The sequence below is a fragment of the Trematomus bernacchii genome, unplaced genomic scaffold (assembly GCF_902827165.1).
Source record: "Trematomus bernacchii unplaced genomic scaffold, fTreBer1.1, whole genome shotgun sequence".
NCBI classification, from domain to species: domain Eukaryota; kingdom Metazoa; phylum Chordata; class Actinopteri; order Perciformes; family Nototheniidae; genus Trematomus; species Trematomus bernacchii.
Window position 1 is genome coordinate 499,957 of NW_022987740.1, and position 17,356 is coordinate 517,312.

The 17,356-nt window shown below is 40.9% G+C and overlaps 1 protein-coding gene and 4 gene segments (V, D, J or C); all 5 read right to left on the reverse strand.

Annotated features, from left to right (window-relative positions):
• Positions 1-251: 251 nt before the first annotated feature.
• LOC117496325 lies at positions 252-1,272 on the reverse strand. The segment is given in 2 exon segments: positions 252-855; positions 1,087-1,272. Coding segments are annotated over 2 exon segments (441 nt in total).
• An 11,395-nt stretch (positions 1,273-12,667) lies between these two features.
• Positions 12,668-14,350, reverse strand: LOC117496323. The gene is made up of 4 exons (XM_034148008.1): positions 14,299-14,350; positions 13,718-14,043; positions 13,281-13,433; positions 12,668-13,083 (listed from the first exon to the last, which is right to left on the reverse strand). Exons 2-4 carry the CDS (start codon positions 13,959-13,961, stop codon positions 12,806-12,808), a joined length of 675 nt encoding a protein of 224 aa, XP_034003899.1. The 5' UTR covers positions 13,962-14,043; positions 14,299-14,350; the 3' UTR covers positions 12,668-12,805.
• On the reverse strand, positions 13,970-14,997 carry LOC117496362. The segment is given in 3 exon segments: positions 13,970-14,043; positions 14,410-14,724; positions 14,842-14,997. Coding segments are annotated over 3 exon segments (432 nt in total).
• Positions 14,998-15,001: 4 nt separating this feature from the next.
• Positions 15,002-15,719, reverse strand: LOC117496327. The segment is given in 2 exon segments: positions 15,002-15,440; positions 15,531-15,719. Coding segments are annotated over 2 exon segments (396 nt in total).
• Positions 15,720-16,530: 811 nt separating this feature from the next.
• Positions 16,531-17,266, reverse strand: LOC117496328 (the record flags this gene model as incomplete). The annotated part of the segment is given in 2 exon segments: positions 16,531-16,820; positions 17,052-17,266. Coding segments are annotated over 2 exon segments (330 nt in total), but the record flags the coding sequence as incomplete, so codon positions are not given.
• Between the last annotated feature and the right edge of the window lie 90 nt (positions 17,267-17,356).

Genomic DNA, 17,356 nt, shown 5'->3' on the forward strand with positions numbered 1-17,356 from the left:
TGAGTGTGTGATGTGTACCAGTTTATTGAGAGAGGTGATTTAAAGTATTTGATCAGTCAGCAAATAAAAACGTAATAATAACAATGACGGGCGTTAACGTGAAGTCAGATTAGTGAGAGGTGTTTCATCGAGAGAGAAATCTGTTTAAAATGATCTTAATCTATTACAAATATTTCTTCAGATCCAACATTTAAAAGGTCTTGAACACCACAACACAAGCTGCTATTCCAATAGAACCTTTCATCAAATTGGGCTTGGAGATAAACTGAATCCAATGACAAAGTGAGAGGACCTAGGATTGAACCCTGTGGTACACCACATGAAATCACAGACTGACAGAAAATTAGAGACACTTATTTTAAATTCATGGAGACTACATTTTATGTTTAATCTGTGATAACAGGTCAGATTAACTGATTGAGTTAAACATGTTAACCTGTTGATGTGAATCAAACTATTGATGTTTAACAGAGAGAGGCTCCCTCTGGTGGATGTTGTGCAGTATTGTGTTGTCTGTGCTCCAAAGGTTTTTGTACAGAGTGTAGGTGTTTCCTGTCACTGTGGGCCTCAGAGCACAGTAGTACACAGCAGAGTCTGTCTCTTTAGCTGAGATGATCTCCAGATCAACTCGTTTCTCTGTGTTGTCAATGTGAGCAGAGAAATCAGATTCAGTGGGATGGATCCCTCCTGCCTCTGTGATGTAGAGCAGGAACTCTGGTCTGGATCTCTGGTATTGTCGGTACCACTGGATATTGTAGATAGCCCCCTCATATTTACATGTCAGGCTGATGTTTCTGCCCTCTGCAACATGTTCTTCACTTCTTTCTGGCTTTATGCTGTTCATGGAGCCCAGGGCTGCAAAATGAGAATTATTCATGTCAGTTAGTCTGCAGGAGATTTTAACATTAAGAGACTCAACGGAGGGTCTTCAATTTCCTGTCATCTTTGATCAGTTTGAGATCAAACATGACCAAATGTCTTCATAGATCACAACGGTTGCTGCCTTACACAATCAAACCTCCAGTTATGAAATCTCTGGCTAATACAGCGGGTTAAATGAGACTTTATCTCTGTTCCAACACTCACCTATGAAGAGAGAGAAGAGTAACCAGAGGTAAAGCAACATGTCTTTGGAGATGGTAAAGTCGAACAGTCAGCAGATGAGTTCTCCTCCTGCAGAAGTGAAGCAGGAAACAGCCTCTCTGCTGCTCAGCCCTTCTCCTCAACATCAGATGATTGTGCTTTTAGTTCCTCAAACATCTCACAAATCATCTCATTGGTTGATATAAACGTCAGTGGGCGGGGCCAGAGAATCATGTTTTACTGGTTTTATAAACCTTTACTTTTCTCATATTTAAAACATTTAGTTCTCTTTGTCTTTCTCACTGGGGGGGGGGAATTCAACTGATGAGAGAAGATGTAAAAGAATTCAAAGGTCAAATTACTCCTTTACAGCTGATAGGACCGTTACAGTGTATGACCCTGCACTTGACATTTTCAGTTTAATTAGAAGGCCCTGCAATGACAGCAAGGACTAAAGGTAGACCTATATTGGATAGTATAACTGTAGTTAGTTACAACATTAAGGGATTGAGAAATCCTATTAAGAGGAAAAAAATACTTTCTCAGTTTAAGGCTTTGAAATGTTCAATTGCAATGTTACAAGAGACCCATATGTCTGAAGTTGAGCATTTAAAGTTGAGGAGAGACTGGGTGGAACGGGTTTACAGTGCATCGTATAAGGGTGGGAGGAAGAGGGGGGTTGCGATCTTATTCAGTAGGTCTGTGTTCTTTACCAGTGAAAGAGTCATTCAGGACGAGGAAGGCAGATATGTCATGGTGATAGGCCCGATTGGGGAAGATACATTCACATTTCTATATGTATATGCCCTGAATGAGGACTGTCCTTATTTTTTCAAGAAAATAGCTTCCAAATTGGCAGATGGGGTGGAGGGAACTATTGTGATAGGGGGGGACTTCAACTGTGTATTACATTTGAGCATGGACAGATTGCCTGCTAAGAAGGGACTCGGATCTAGGAAAACAACCACTGCCCTGGGGATGTTAGATGGACTGGGTTTGGTAGATGGACTGGGTTTGGTAGATGGACTGGGTTTGGTAGATGGACTGGGTTTGGTAGATGGACTGGGTTTGGTAGATGTCTGGGTTTGGTAAATGGACTGGGTTTGGTAGATGGACTGGGTTTGGTAGATGGACTGGGTTTGGTAGATGGACTGGGTTTGGTAGGACTGGGTTTGGTAGATGGACTGGGTTTGGTAGATGGACTGGGTTTGGTAGATGGACTGGGTTTGGTAGATGGACTGGGTTTGGTAGGTGGACTGGGTTTGGTAGATGGACTGGGTTTGGTAGATGGACTGGGTTTGGTAGATGGACTGGGGATGGTAGATGGACTGGGTTTGGTAGATGGACTGGGTTTGGTAGATGGACTGGGGATGGTAGATGGACTGGGTTTGGTAGATGGACTGGGTTTGGTAGATGGACTGGGTTTGGTAGATGGACTGGGTTTGGTAGATGTCTGGCGATGTCTCCATCCCAAAGATAAAGATTATACATACAGATCTCTAGTTCATGGGAGTTACTCTAGAATAGACATGTTTTGCCTATCTAAGGTTGACATGCAAAGAGTAACAGAATGTAAGATAGAACCAATCACACTATCTGACCATGGCCCCATCACAATGAAAATGAACCTAGGTCAGGATAGACAATTCAGATATTGGAGGCTTAATGTCTCAATACTAAATGATCCCCTGATCCAACAGGAATTACGTGACGGCCTAAAGGAATATATTGATATAAATGATAATGGTGAGGTTACTCCTTCTATTTTATGGGATGGATCTAAAGCTGTAATGAGGGGAAAGATCATTCAAATTTCCTCTAGATTAAAAAAAACAAAGAGAGGCGAGGAGACTTAAATTAGAGACTGAAATAACTAGACTTGAAAGGGAACACAAAGTATCGAGGGACAGGGTCACACTGGATTTGCTAAAACATGAAAAACAAAAATGAGATGATCTACATACCTATAAGGCAGAGGGAGCGCTTAGATTTGTAAAAAGAAAATATTATGAAATGGGTAATAGAGCGAGCAGGTTATTGGCCTTTCAACTACGCAAGGCTCAATCTAGCCGAGTGGTTTCTAAAATTAAACATCCAGACACAAAGAAAGTTACATCTCAGTCTAAAGAAATAGCAGAGGCATTTGCGGTGTATTACAAAAAGCTATATGAGGGCCAGGAGGTACAAGGGAAAGAGGATAAGATATCACGTCTCCTTGACTCGGTAGAATTAGACAAATTGTCACAGGAGGAGGCTGACATGATGTGCTCACCCATTACAGTAGAGGAAATAGTAGATAGTATTGGTAAGCTCAAGAATAACAGATCTCCCGGTATCGATGGGTACTCGGGGGAGTACTATAACGTTTTTGTGAATGAGTTGGCACCAGTCCTATGTCGGGTATATAATTATGCATTGGATGAAGGAGACCCACGGAAATCCTGGTCAGAGGCAATCATTACGGTTATTCATAAAGAAGGGAAGGACCCCACACAATGTGTGGGTTATCGGCCCATAAGCCTTCTCTGTCAGGATTTTAAAATCCTGACCTCCATTCTGGCTAGTAGAATACAGAGGTGCATTAGGAAGCTAGTACACCCAGACCAAACGGGATTCATTGCTGGGCGCCATGGTACTAATAATGTTAGAAGAGCTCTCAATTTACAATCATTAATATCATTCCAATAACTTGTATATAGACTCGTACCGCACTATTCCACATACTCACTTTATTTTATAACTATTTTTCTTTTTGTATTACTCCTACTATCTGTATTATTATTATGTTGCATTGTTGGAGAAGCCTGTGACATAAGATTTTCAACAACATAATTACTCTGTAGCTATGTCAGTTTGACAATAAAGAACCTTGAACCTTGAACCTTGAACTTGCAGCCGGGAGGAAAACCCCATCAATGCTTCTCAGTCTAGACGCTGAGAAGGCATTTGATAGATTACATTGGACATTTCTGCAGAGGACACATATGGGCTTTGGTCAGACCTTTATTAACTGGGTCAAAGTGTTTTATAATAACCCAAGATCGAGAGTTAGAGTCAATGGCCACTGCTCGGATTTCTTTGCGTTGGGAAGGGGGACGAGGCAGGGAGATGCGTTATCCCCAGCCCTGTTTGCCCTTAGTATTGAACCTCTCGCAGAACTAATCAGGAGTAATCCTCATATACAGGGAATGAAAGATGAGGATGGGAATCAACATAAGGTGGGTCTATACGCGGACGACATAATATTGTTTCTGGAAAATCCAGAGTCCTCTGTCCGGGCCCTCCTACAAAATCTGGAAGAATATGGCCTGGTATCTGGATATAAAATGAATCCCAAGCTAATTATAAAAAGATATTTGAGGTGTTTAAAACTGACGTAACTAGATGGGATGTGCTGCCGTTGTCACTTTTGGGTAGAATAGAGGCTGTAAAAATGAATTTATTACCCAGACTTTTGTTTTTGTTCCAATCTCTGCCTATTTGGGTCCCGGCATCTGCCTTCAATATGTTGGATAAGCTTACATCTAAATGTATATGGCAGAATAAGAGGCCGAGGGTGAGATATAAAACACTTACTCTTGGGAAGGACCAGGGCGGGCTCAGTCTTCCCAACATAAAGCACTACTTTTGGGCGGCGCAATTAACAGCAGTGTTAGCCTGGATTCGCAATGACACAGAGACAGGATGGGTTAGTATAGAGCAGAGCTCATTACCAGGGATACCTTTGCTACTCTGGGTTTCATGAGCCAACAGTCTCAAAAGAAAGTCAGAGTCCAAAACATATATGTGAAACACACCTTAAAAGTGTGGTCTGCGGTACAAAAGAGATTTAGGGGGACAGTTGCCCTCTCTCGAGCTATGCAAATTGCTGGAAATCTAGAATTCCTCCCCTCAATAGCGGACAGTACCTTTAAGAAGTGGGCAGACAGAGGTCTAAAGATTATTGACCAATTATTTTATGATCATATTTTGCAGCCATTTTCCTATCTCCAGGAGACGTTTCAGTTACCATCGTGTGACATGTTTAGGTATTTACAGATTAGGCATTACATTACAAAACATAGAGATTGGAACATAATCAAGAATTCCCCAACAAACATTGAAACATATTTTATCAATATAATTAGGCACAATAAACCGACTAAGAATCATGTTTCCCATATTTATAGGAACCTATTAATGGATTTACCGGATAACACCTTCCACATAAAAAATAAATGGGAGTTAGAGTTGAATATTATAATTGAAGATGGGGATTGGGAAACATTGTGTAAGGGCTGTCACAAAGGTATAAACAGTAATACGTGGAAGGAGTTTGACTGGAAGACAAAGACACGGTTCTTTAGGACACCCTTGATAATTTCCAAATGTGTAGACACCCCCACAGCAAAGTACTGCTGGAGGGAGTGCGGCCTGATTGGTGACCACTCACACATATTCTGGGACTGCCCAAAGATGGTCTCCTTCTGGCATGGGGTAAAGGAGGAGGTAGACAGAATGATGGGAATGTATCTACCGCTCAACCCTAGTCACTTTATACTTGATCTGGTTGCAGAGGATGTATGTAATAGAAACCAGAAGTACCTGTTGCATATACTCCTGATGACTGCTAGGAAAATGGTAACATTGAATTGGAGGAAACCACAACCACTACACTGGCACAATGGAAACTAAAATGAAAGGAGGTATATGGGATGGAGGCTCTGACTGCCCAATTACAATTAATGACAGACCTGTTTCAACAGAGGTGGTCTCCCCTAACCAGTTATTTCTCTGCCTGAGAAAAATCCCAGATCCTGTGATGTATGTGTGGTATTATTTTCAATATAACTACTACTCTATTGTCGTTTCTTATTTGTATTTTCCTTTCCCTGTTTTGATTTTCAAATGGATGTATAGGGTCTACATTTTCATTTTCATTTGATCTTTTCCATCATTTGCTGATATGTACTGTCTTTGGTATATATTGATACTGATGTGCTGTAAAGTGATATAAGGTGTTTGTGTTTTTTTCTTTCTTTGTTCAATAAAAATAAAGTTTAAAAAAAATCGTATTTCGTTTCTATTTAAGGAAATACATGTGGTTTAATCCACGGGGGTTTACAACTACAAAAATAATCGGTTTGTTTTTGTATCACATCCGACGGGAGGAAATGCAACCCGGCTCTCACTACCGATATTTAATCATAATTTAATCATCATCTTCATGATCATGTATGTTTATGTTCGCCGAATTGACATGAAAGCACTAACAAATATGAATTTGCCGTAGTCAACTTCATTAAAACTTTATTAACTAAACTCAGTAATTCACTAAAAAGAGGACCATGGCTGTAAAGGCAGAGGGGTGTCTCTAGTTCCCCCTCGACACACAGACTGATCCTTTTTTTTGTCCATGTCCGATTGGCTTAGAGCTTTCGCGACTGCAAACATTTTTAAACAAACATTGACCATGTACCGTTCACCACCCCCCACCCCCCACAGCTCCCTTAACCTCTTAAGTAGTGATGGGAATTATGGCTCTTTGAAGGGAGCCGGATCTTATGGCTCCGTTCCTTTCAAAGAGCCGTTCAAAAGAGCCGTTCAAAAGAGCCGTTTTTTTAAGGTTACTAGGTTTATTTGCAAAATAATCACCAGGATAATGATTGACTGTATTGCCAGACCTAATGTCAATAATTGGCATTGTAAACATGACACAAGGTGGCGCCATATCCATGTCATCATGTCAGTGAATGTACTTTGAATTTACCCTCTGTATGTGTTAAGTAAATAAAGTTGCCTTGCCTTGAATGAAATTCATGCAACTCTTAATATTAGATACTGTGTTTTTAAGTGGCGATGGAGATTATTTGTTGATCCTGCTTTAAAGGATATGTTGCCTTTACAAATGGTGCGCTTTATCACTGCCTGGGTTTTGGTTGAAGTGAATCCAAATGCTGCTGCGTTTTCGCGTTTGGCTCATTTTACATCCGAAAAACACGTCGTCTATCTGTCCTGTACCACTTGTTATGACTTCTCTCTCTCGTGTATTCCGTTAACACCCACCCCATCTCACTCCTCGTGCTGAAACCATGGATGTATAATAAGGAGGCTGAAACCTACCAAACAGAGTAGGGGCGGATCTTCACAGAATACGTTTGGGGAACAAAATCAAGCTATTTAAAAGGCGAGTGGATTTTGGCAGGCAGTGAGTGCGGACCAACGATTGAACGATAACAAGAACGGCTCTCACCAAGTAGGACTCGGTTCCCCTCGTTCGTACCAAAGAGCCGTTCAAAAGAATCGGCTCGTTCGCGACCGACACATCACTACTCTTAAGCATGGCGATCCCCCCATTGGACCCCTCCTACTGTTTTTTTTTTAGACAAGGTCTCAGGGCTTCTTAACATTTATGAAACTATTAATGTGTAGCACCAGATTAACGGGAAGAATCTCAGCTAACTGAAGATGTGAACCATTTTTAGCTAAAAGAAACACAAGAGTAATACCAAGCCTTTGAATTTTGCGAAAAAATGCTAACTAATGCTAACGGACTTTTGCACAGCACTCACTCACAAAATGCCCTTATTACTTATCGTAACTGCACAAACAAGATATCCGATTAAAGCTGAGACTCCACAGATTCCATACATGTAGTGTCATCACTGTACGACCCCGAATTTGCGGAGCTTTCAGCCAGAAAAGAGAAAGTAAACAACATCCGGTTTCAAAAATATTACAATAATTACATTTTACCTTTTGTGATTTGTGATCAAAAGTTGTGTTCAACGGAATAAAAACGCCGCTCAAGGTTAATCCAATGTCTCTGTGTCACGTAGAATTGTTTACTGATAATCCATCATCATATTTATGGCAATAAACTGGGTATAAAGTTTTGCAGTCAAGGCTTGTACTTTCAGATATGCTTCGTTTGCTTCTCTATTACGTCCGCAATGGTAATGTTTACGTGGATTTTGGAACTGCCCATCGGATTCTATTGGATCTAATGGTTAAGAAAAAGGTGTAAATCACTCAAATCGACCAATGGGTTCCATAGATATGGTCCTGCGTAAAGTATACAGTATGACAGCCAGCGGCAGACCCATTACGCAGCAGACTCTACGCCGTGTTTACTACGTAAACAACAGGAATTGCAGCAGGACCCAGAGCGCACAGAGCGGACAGCAGATAACAGAGCAGATTACAAGATTAGCGTTTAGGACTTTTTCTATACTTTGACTTTTGTCAAATAATGGCTTGCAGGAAAGAGATGCTTACTACTTTACAGGCAATGGAAATTGTGACTAATGTTGACAGCGATGCAGATATGTTATCCGTTGATTCTGAGTCAGACGACGAGGATCTCCTGCAGCCAGAACGGAACCCGGAGCGTTGTGACTCTGATGATGAAATTCCACCACGGTAATCCCTCTGTTTTTATCTATTACTTATTTATTTGGTGTACGATTATTCATATAGTAAATAAAAGCGTCTGCTAAATGTAATGTAATGTAATGTACGCTCAAAATGGCATGTTTGGCAGGAATTAGAGGGATTATTTACGAACATAGTGTTTCTTGTCTGTTACATTTACTAAAAGTATAGGCCAGTGTTCATCTATAGTCACTAAATGTATTGCATTCACACACTCAAAATGGCATGTTTGCTGCCAAGGAAACAGGAATTACAGGAATTCATCTAATCTCTTTGTTTTTCCACATTTGTTTTCATAGTGATGGAGATGAGGATGAAATGGCTTCACCATTGTCTACTTTCACCCAGCCCACACCTGCCTCACCCTCACATTCCTCAATTTATTATAATTTTCTCAGGCCTCGTCACCGTTCACATCCGATCGGACTACTGGAGGAAGAAATGGCCATATAACTTCCAGGCTGGTGTGTGGCAGACAAAGACTGTTCCTGACGCTGTGTTGGACTACAACCGAAGCATGGGCGGCGTGGATGTGTCTGGCGCTTTGATCGGGTACTACAGCGTTCTCCACAATGCGATGAAATGGTACAAGACTTTTTTTTACCATTTTATGGACATTGCAGTTGTGAACAGCTTCCTTCTCCACAAGGAGCTGTACAAGATGAAGAGTGACCCCAGCAGGACAAAGCCACACACACAGAAGACTTTCAGGGAGCAGCTTGCTGCAGAAATGTTGGAATATGCTGAAGGCTCTGCACCTCCACCCCCCCCCCCCACCACTCACATGCGGGCCCATGTTTTATGGGAAAGATGTCCGTATCAGGAAGTACTGCAGGAACTGCCATGATGCTGGCAAAAAGAGGGTGAAGACACCTTGGCACTGCGTGAAGTGCCAGGTCCCTCTGTGCTTGAATATCAAAAATAATTGTTACCAGGAGTGGCATGCAAAAATATTGTAACATTCAGGAGGTAAGTATAAAGTCTACCTATCTAGAGTGTGGTTTTATTGTATAGTGTGTTTGTGAAATGTTTGAAATAAATCTACTCTAATTGGAGTCAAACTTCATTTTGTATGTTTTATTTTTTTTACAACAATTGTATTTGGATGGAATGAATACCTTTAGTGATCATTCAAAGTAATAAAATGATTTTTGCAGTGAGAAAGGTCAAATGGACCTTCACCAACACTTCTCCTTTTCCATATTTATTCCCACAGGCCCTGAAATCTGCAGTCATCAAGGGCCTGTGGGAATAAATATGAATAACAGGAAGTGTTGGTGAAGGTCCATCAGGAGTCTGGCACATGGTGGAATGCTCTCATTTAACATTATTAGGATAAATGTGAGAGATAAGTTAAAGTAACGTGGTGTTGAAGCATTAAATAAAAGATGCCTCTCTGCTGGTGGCTGAGTTGTTTGAACGTTAGTTGTCTTATCTCCTAAAGTCTGACAGAGAGAGACTCCCTCTGGTGGATGCTGTGCAGTATTGTGTTGTCTTTGCTCCAAAGGTTTTTGTACAGAGTTGTGGTGTTTCCTGTCACTGTGGGCCTCAGAGCACAGTAGTACACAGCAGAGTCTGTCACTGCAGCAGAGGAGATCTGCAGAGGAACTGATGTCTTGTTGAGTGTAGCATCAAATCTGTCTTTCTTGAACTCTACAGCATTATCTCCAGTTCCTGTGAAACGCATCAGCATGTACTTTGGGTAACCATTGACTTCTTGTTTGTACCAGAACAGAAAGGCTGTATTAGATGTCTGAAATGTGCAGCCAAGTGTAACTGTGTCTCCTTCAGTAGCGCTGACATCTCCTGCTGGCTGGGTCACTGTGTCTTGTCCTTTACACTCTGGGGAAGAAGAGACCATGCAGAGGAAGAGATGAATCAATAAAGATGATGGATTAAAGGAGAACAATCAGTAGCTTTAAACAGTTACCTAGAAACATGTTGTAGTTTCTATTTTACCAAAGGAGAGAGTATCAATTAGATCACTTTTTCATGTTAACGTGTTCATGCAGAATGTTACGTACCTCTTAGAATGGAAACTAACAGTAGGGAATGTAAACAATAGTCTAATGACAGCATGTTGAATGAAGGTGATGATGATGATGGTCTGTGTTGAACTCTGGTGAATATGGAAGTTCCTCTCTCTTCTATAGTTCAGGAACATCTTAGCTCCTCCCTGAATCTCTCTGTCTCCTCTTAGATCTGTATTTCACTTCTCTCAGATGCGGCTTTCACACCGGCGCTTTTCCCTTTCTAGCTCCTCGCGAGAGCTTTTCTGGTTCAGCTCCCGTTTCCCTTTTCAGCTCCCGCTCTGTTCACACCACTCACACCGCTCAAGAGCCGGGATGGTACTGCGTCATTGCCTCATCGTTTGCGTCATGACGTAACCGTTTACGTGCCTGCTTCCTAAAACCCAAACCGCGCGGAAATCACAACAACAATGGCCGATTGTATTGAAGCGCTGTTCGCTGTGGTTATCCTCTTACGAGACGAAATGGAAGGCATCGGACGACTTTTCAAGGGACGACTTTACTTGGAACTTTACAAACATCACATGCGAAATACAAGACTTCTTTGTGGTCTTCAGGGTCTACTTCAACAACGATTCCGTAGGTGCACGGTTGGTTGTTGAGATGGCTTTTGGAAGGCTAAAAGGAAGATGGAGGTGCCTCCTAAAAAGGAACGACTGTGAGCTGGAGCTCACCAAAATAATGACAGTGACTTGCTGTGTACTACCCAACATATGTGAGGAACATAGCGACAACTTCACTGAATATTGCCATGAAGTTGTGTACAACCAACCCCCTTTACACCCCTTTCCAGAGAACGGTAGACAAGAAGGAGCTGACGTTAGATCTGCATTGATGGAGTATTTCAACATGGGGGACCACTAATATTACTGCAGTTAAACCTGATCTATTTTGTATCATGCCTCTTACAATAAAATCACTGGATCAGACTTGAATTGTGTTTTCTTTTGTATACAAATCACAGAATGTAAACAGATAAACAGGTATGAACAATATTCTTATAAAAATAGTGCATACCCAAAAGGTTTAGACCAGGGGTCTCCAACCTTTCTTCACCTGAGAGCTACATTTATTGACATAGTAGTCATAGGTTGAATTAACATGTGAAATTGCAATCCCCAAAGCTTATCAAAAATCAATACTTCTCATTAAGGTCAAAGACAACGACAATTTCTTACATTATTATGGCCCACATACAGTAAGTACATCACTGAAAATTCACATAAATGTCCAAGAGAAAAATAAAATTTTATAAGACTTGACTTATGTTTATTTTACATACTGTACAAATCAAAGAATGTATGAACAATATTCTTATAAAAATAGTGCATACCCAAAAGGTTTAGACCAGGGGTCTCCAACCTTTCTTCACCTGAGAGCTACATTTATTAAGCTACTTTTGTAAACGTGTGAAATTGCAATACCCAAAGCGTATCAAAATAAAAATAAAATGTGTGTGAGTGTGTGCAGTCACCTGAGCTGCTGTGCAGATACAGCTGTGCTCAACATTCATCAGGGATTGGTCGCTCTCTCTTTGGATGTGTTATGAACAATTTAGTGCTAACCTCAGCTTTATGTCATTACATTTGTGCTGGGTAAGGGCACAGTACATTTGAGTTTGTTTCCTTCACTTAGATTTATGTCAGTATTTTATATCCTAACTTCTTTCTAAAGAGAAATAGGAATAAAATAAATGGTGTGCCTTGCTCCAGCTTGACAATGACACATTTATTTTAGATAACACAGGTAACGATTCCATTTAGCATCATTTTGTTTAAAGAATGCATGGCAGAATCAGACTTAGCATACAAGTAGTCATACTTGTCATCTACCACTGTTTTAGTTCAGTGTTTTATCATAGTGACATTAGCTAGTTTGCAGTGGATCACTGAAAAAATAAAATGTAATAAGACATGACTTTTCACTTATGTTTATTTTACATACAAATCAAAGAATCAGAAGTATGGACAATATTTGTACTGTATATTATATAATAAAGAGTATTTAAAAAATAATGTATACAAAGTATTCACAAAAAAGTGTGGAGAACATACTGTATATACTATAACTAAGTGTATTTAAAAAAGAATGTATACAAGTATTCACAAAAAAGTGTGGAGAACATACTGTATATACTATAACTAAGTGTATTTAAAAAAGAATGTATACAAGTATTCACAAAAAAGTGTGGAGAACATACTGTATATATTATATAACTAAGTGTATTTAAAAATTATGTACACAAAAGGGGCATGAACAATGGAGATACAAAAATAATGTCATTGTTTGCTGTTGGCCTCCATCACCTTCACCATCCTGTCTAACAAGCCAAACATGTGGCTGTCCTGCTCGGCCTTTGCGATTCTGGCGAGTCCGTCGATCCGGCTCTGCTCGATTCTGCTCTGCTCTGTGACGTTGAAGATCCGTAGGAACTCAGCATTGCCGTTCTGCACCTCCTGAAGCATCGCCTGGCTATGCTCCAGTAGCTCTTCGTCCCTGGCTTCACTCCTCTCCAATAACGGGACAAGGCCAGAAGACGAATCCCGCTTCCTTTTAACTACAAAGGGAAAAATAATAATGAGGTCAACACCGTGTTCATGGCATTCTATGAGGTGTAAACTATATACTGTGTAATGAAATGTTTTATTGTTATTATGGCTGCAGTTGCACAACTTGAAGAACTACTACAATGACAATGCCATGATAAATGGCAACAGGGAACAGTATTACCATTATGAACACTGTAAACCTTACCCTGTTTGTTACGGCCCACTGGCTGGGTTAGGGTCACCAGAGATTCCTGGGAAGAGCTGCTTGTTGTGGCAAGAGACCCAAGCATGTGCACGGGAGAGCTACACGACGACGGTGGTGGTGGTTCCGACTCACTGCACTCCAAACGAGATATGCCTGTAAACACAATATAAACACAATGAACAAAAGTAGCCCTTCAACAAATCATACATCGTTAGTGAGAAGAAAGAAGATACATTGGAGGCGTTCGCTGTCTTTGCCATGGGGATACCTTTGTTTATTATTGTTAGCATTAGCATGCTAGCGCATGGGTGCCGACCCGGTAGCTGTAGTAGGTAAACTTTAGCTATTATTGCCAGGTCTGTCTATAGCTACATGGTTTAGTTTATGTTGTAAAACAAAAAGGCACAAATAACACAAATCAGTAATGCATAACTCATCAGCATTAAATGACTCGTCCTCCAACCCAATTGACGAGAGACAAAGCGAATTCACGGTGCATCCCACACCACTCGTCGGTCTGTCTCCGAGGACCGAGTTTAGCAAGTCAAAATGTGGACTTGTTTTCGTACGACCGCTGCCACTCCGTCCGAGCTCTTTCTTTTGGTCCCGATAATCCTTCTTCAGTTTTTTTAATTTGTTGCTAATTTGTAAAATGCTACGGTCATAACCAGCGGACGCCATCTCTCGCTTCAATTGCTGCAGAATGGCTTTGGCCCGCGTGCTCCCCTCCAGCTTCCTCCTGGGTAACAGATCCAAAGGCAGTCTGTAAATAAAAAGTCAGAGGACCTAGGATTGAACCCTGTGGTACACCACATGAAATCACAGACTGACAGAAAAATAGAAACACTTATTTTAAGTTCTTGGAGACTACATTATATTTAAACCTGTGAGAAAAAGGCCAGATTCACTGATTGATTTAAACATTTGAACCTGTGGATGTGACTCAAAGGCAGTACATGTATTTGTATGGTAGTGAACAATAGTTCATACATTTCAAATGATCAAGCAGGTAAATTACATTACTGTATGATCACAAACTATTGAGTTTGAACAGAGAGAGACTCCCTCTGGTGGATGCTGTGCAGTATTGTGTTGTCTTTGCTCCAGAGGTTTTTGTACAGAGTTGTGGTGTTTCCTGTCACTGTGGGCCTCAGAGCACAGTAGTACACAGCAGAGTCTGTCACTGCAGCAGGGGAGATCTGCAGAGGAACTGATGTCTTGTTGAGTGTAGCATCAAATCTGTCTTTCTGGAACTCTTCAGCATTATCTCCAGTTCCCGAGAAACGCATCAGCATGTACTTTGGGTAACCATTGACTTCTTGTTTGTACCAGAACAGAAAGGCTGTATTAGATGTCTCAAATGTGCAGTCAAGTGTAACTGTGTCTCCTTCAGTAGCGCTGACATCTCCTGCTGGCTGGGTCACTGTGTCTTGTCCTTTACACTCTGGGGAAGAAGAGACCATGCAGAGGAAGAGATGAATCAATAAAGATGATGGATTAAAGGAGAACAATCAGTAGCTTTAAACAGTTACCTAGAAACATGTTGTAGTTTCTATCTTACCAAAGGAGAGAGCAGCAAGAATAATCCACAGCCAATGTTCCATCTCTACAACAAGGTTTAAATCAGCAGCAGGAAGTAGCTGATGTTCAGCATTCAGTGTGAGGATGGTTCTCTTCACAGCAGCACTTCTTATTGACTGGATGGTTGAACACAGTGCAGAAGACATGCACCGCCTACTTGATAATGTGGCCCTCTAGTGGAGGTGAACAGCTCAGTACAACAGTGTGGAGAAAAGGCTTCCAGCAGCTTGTCAGTGTGTCAGCTGGTGTTTGTGTACAGAGTGTTGGTGTTTCCTGTCACTGTGGGCCTCACAGCACAGTAGAACACAGCAGAGTCTGTCACTGCAGCAGAGGAGATGCTCAGATTGATTTGGTTTGACTCCACTGTAATATTCAGTCCAGGGATCAGATTATTCATAATGTTTCCAGTTCCTAAATGAGAGAAGATGAACTCTGGTGGTTTTCCTGGATATTGTCGATACCAGAAGAAACTATCACCACCAGCTGCTTGTTTGGAGTATCTGTAGGACAGAGTAACAGAGCTGCCTTCTGGTCTGAACTCTTCTTTCTGTAATGCAGTGAGATCTTCACAGCTGACCCCTGAAGAGAGGAGTAATTCAAAAGACTCAGTTAATAGATCACATTTGATCAACATAAGAAGTTAACGTTTACATGCAGAATGTTACGTACCACTTAGAATGGAAACTAACAGTAGGGAATGTAAATAATAGTCTAATGACAGCATGTTGAATGAAGGTGATAATGATGATGGTCTGTGTTGAACTCTGGTGAATATGGAAGTTCCTCTCTCTTCTATAGTTCAGGAACATCTTAGCTCCTCCCTGAATCTCTCTGTCTCCTCTTAGATCTGTATTTCACTTCTCTCACTTACACTTCCTGCTGGGTAACAGATCCAAAGGCTGTCTGTAAATAAAAAGTCAGAGGACCTAGGATTGAACCCTGTGGTACACCACAATAAATTACAGACCACCAGAGTAACTTATTTTATAAAGATAAGAACAAAAGCAATCAAAACTTGAGTGTGTGATGTGTACCAGTTTATTGAGAGAGGTGATTTAAAGTGTTTGATCAGTTAGTAAATAAAAACGTAATAAGAACAATGACGGGCGTTAACGTGAAGTCAGATTAGTGGGAGGTGCTTCATCGAGAGAGAAATCTGTTTAAAATGATCTTAATCTAAGAAGAATTGTACTTCATACCCAAGTTTTAAAATGTCTTGAACACCACAACACAAGCTGCTGTTCCAATAGAACCTATAATCACATTGTGCTTAAAGATAAACTGAATCCAATGATAAAGTGGGAGGACCTAGGATTGAACCCTGTGGTACACCACATGAAATCACAGACTGACAGAAAAACTGAAAAAAACGTATTTTAAGTTCATGGAGACATTATATCTTTAATGTTTGATAATAGGTCAGATTGCCTGATTGAGTTAAACAATTGTACCTGTTGATGTGAATCAAAGGCAGTACATGTATTTGTATGTTAGGGAACAATTATACATAGAATTCAAAATATCAAGCATGTAAACTACATTACTGTATCGTCACAAACTATTGATGTTTAACAGAGAGAGACTCCCTCTGGTGGATGCTGTGCAGTATTGTGTTGTCTTTGCTCCAAAGGTTTTTGTACAGAGTGTTGGTGTTTCCTGTCACTGTGGGCCTCAGAGCACAGTAGTACACAGCAGAGTCTGTCACTTTAGCTGAGATGATCTCAAGATCAACTCGTTTCTCTGTTTTGTCAATGTGAGCAGAGAAATCAGATTCAGTGGGATGGATCCCTCCTGCCTCTGTGATGTAGAGCAGGAACTCTGGTCTGGATCTCTGGTATTGTCGGTACCACTGGATATTGTAGATAGTCCCCTCATATTTACATGTCAGGCTGATGTTTCTGCCCTCTGCAACATGTTCTTCACTTCTTTCTGGCTTTATGCTGTTCATGGAGCCCAGGGCTGCAAAATGAGAATTATTCATGTCAGTTAGTCTGCAGGAGATTTTAACATTAAGAGACTCAACGGAGGGTCTTCAATTTCCTGTCATCTTTGATCAGTTTGAGATAAAACATGACCAAATGTCTTCATAGATCACAACGGTTGCTGCCTTACACAATCAAACCTCCAGTTATGAAATCTCTGGCTAATACAGCGGGTTAAATGAGACTTTATCTCTGTTCCAACACTCACCTATGAAGAGAGAGAAGAGTAACCAGAGGTAAAGCAACATGTCTTTGGAGATGGTAAAGTCGAACAGTCAGCAGATGAGTTCTCCTCCTGCAGAAGTGAAGCAGGAAACAGCCTCTCTGCTGCTCAGCCCTTCTCCTCAACATCAGATGATTGTGCTTTTAGTTCCTCAAACATCTCACAAATCATCTCATTGGTTGATATAAACGTCAGTGGGCGGGGCCAGAGAATCATGTTTTACTCGTTTTAAACCATCAAAATACTTTTCTCATATTAAAAACAGTTAGTTCTCTTTGTGTTTCTCACTG

What these genes read in the sequence shown, in the direction of transcription:
- LOC117496323 (XM_034148008.1), bottom strand. Translation starts at nt 13,961, where the DNA reads ATGGCGTCCGCTGGTTATGACCGTAGCATTTTACAAATTAGCAACAAA. An exon ending in GGACGAGTCATTTAATGCTG is followed by an intron (nt 13,434 to 13,717) that starts ATGAGTTATGCA and finishes TTGTGTTTACAG; the next exon opens with GCATATCTCGTTTGGAGTGC. An exon ending in AGTGGGCCGTAACAAACAGG is followed by an intron (nt 13,084 to 13,280) that starts GTAAGGTTTACA and finishes TTCCCTTTGTAG; the next exon opens with TTAAAAGGAAGCGGGATTCG.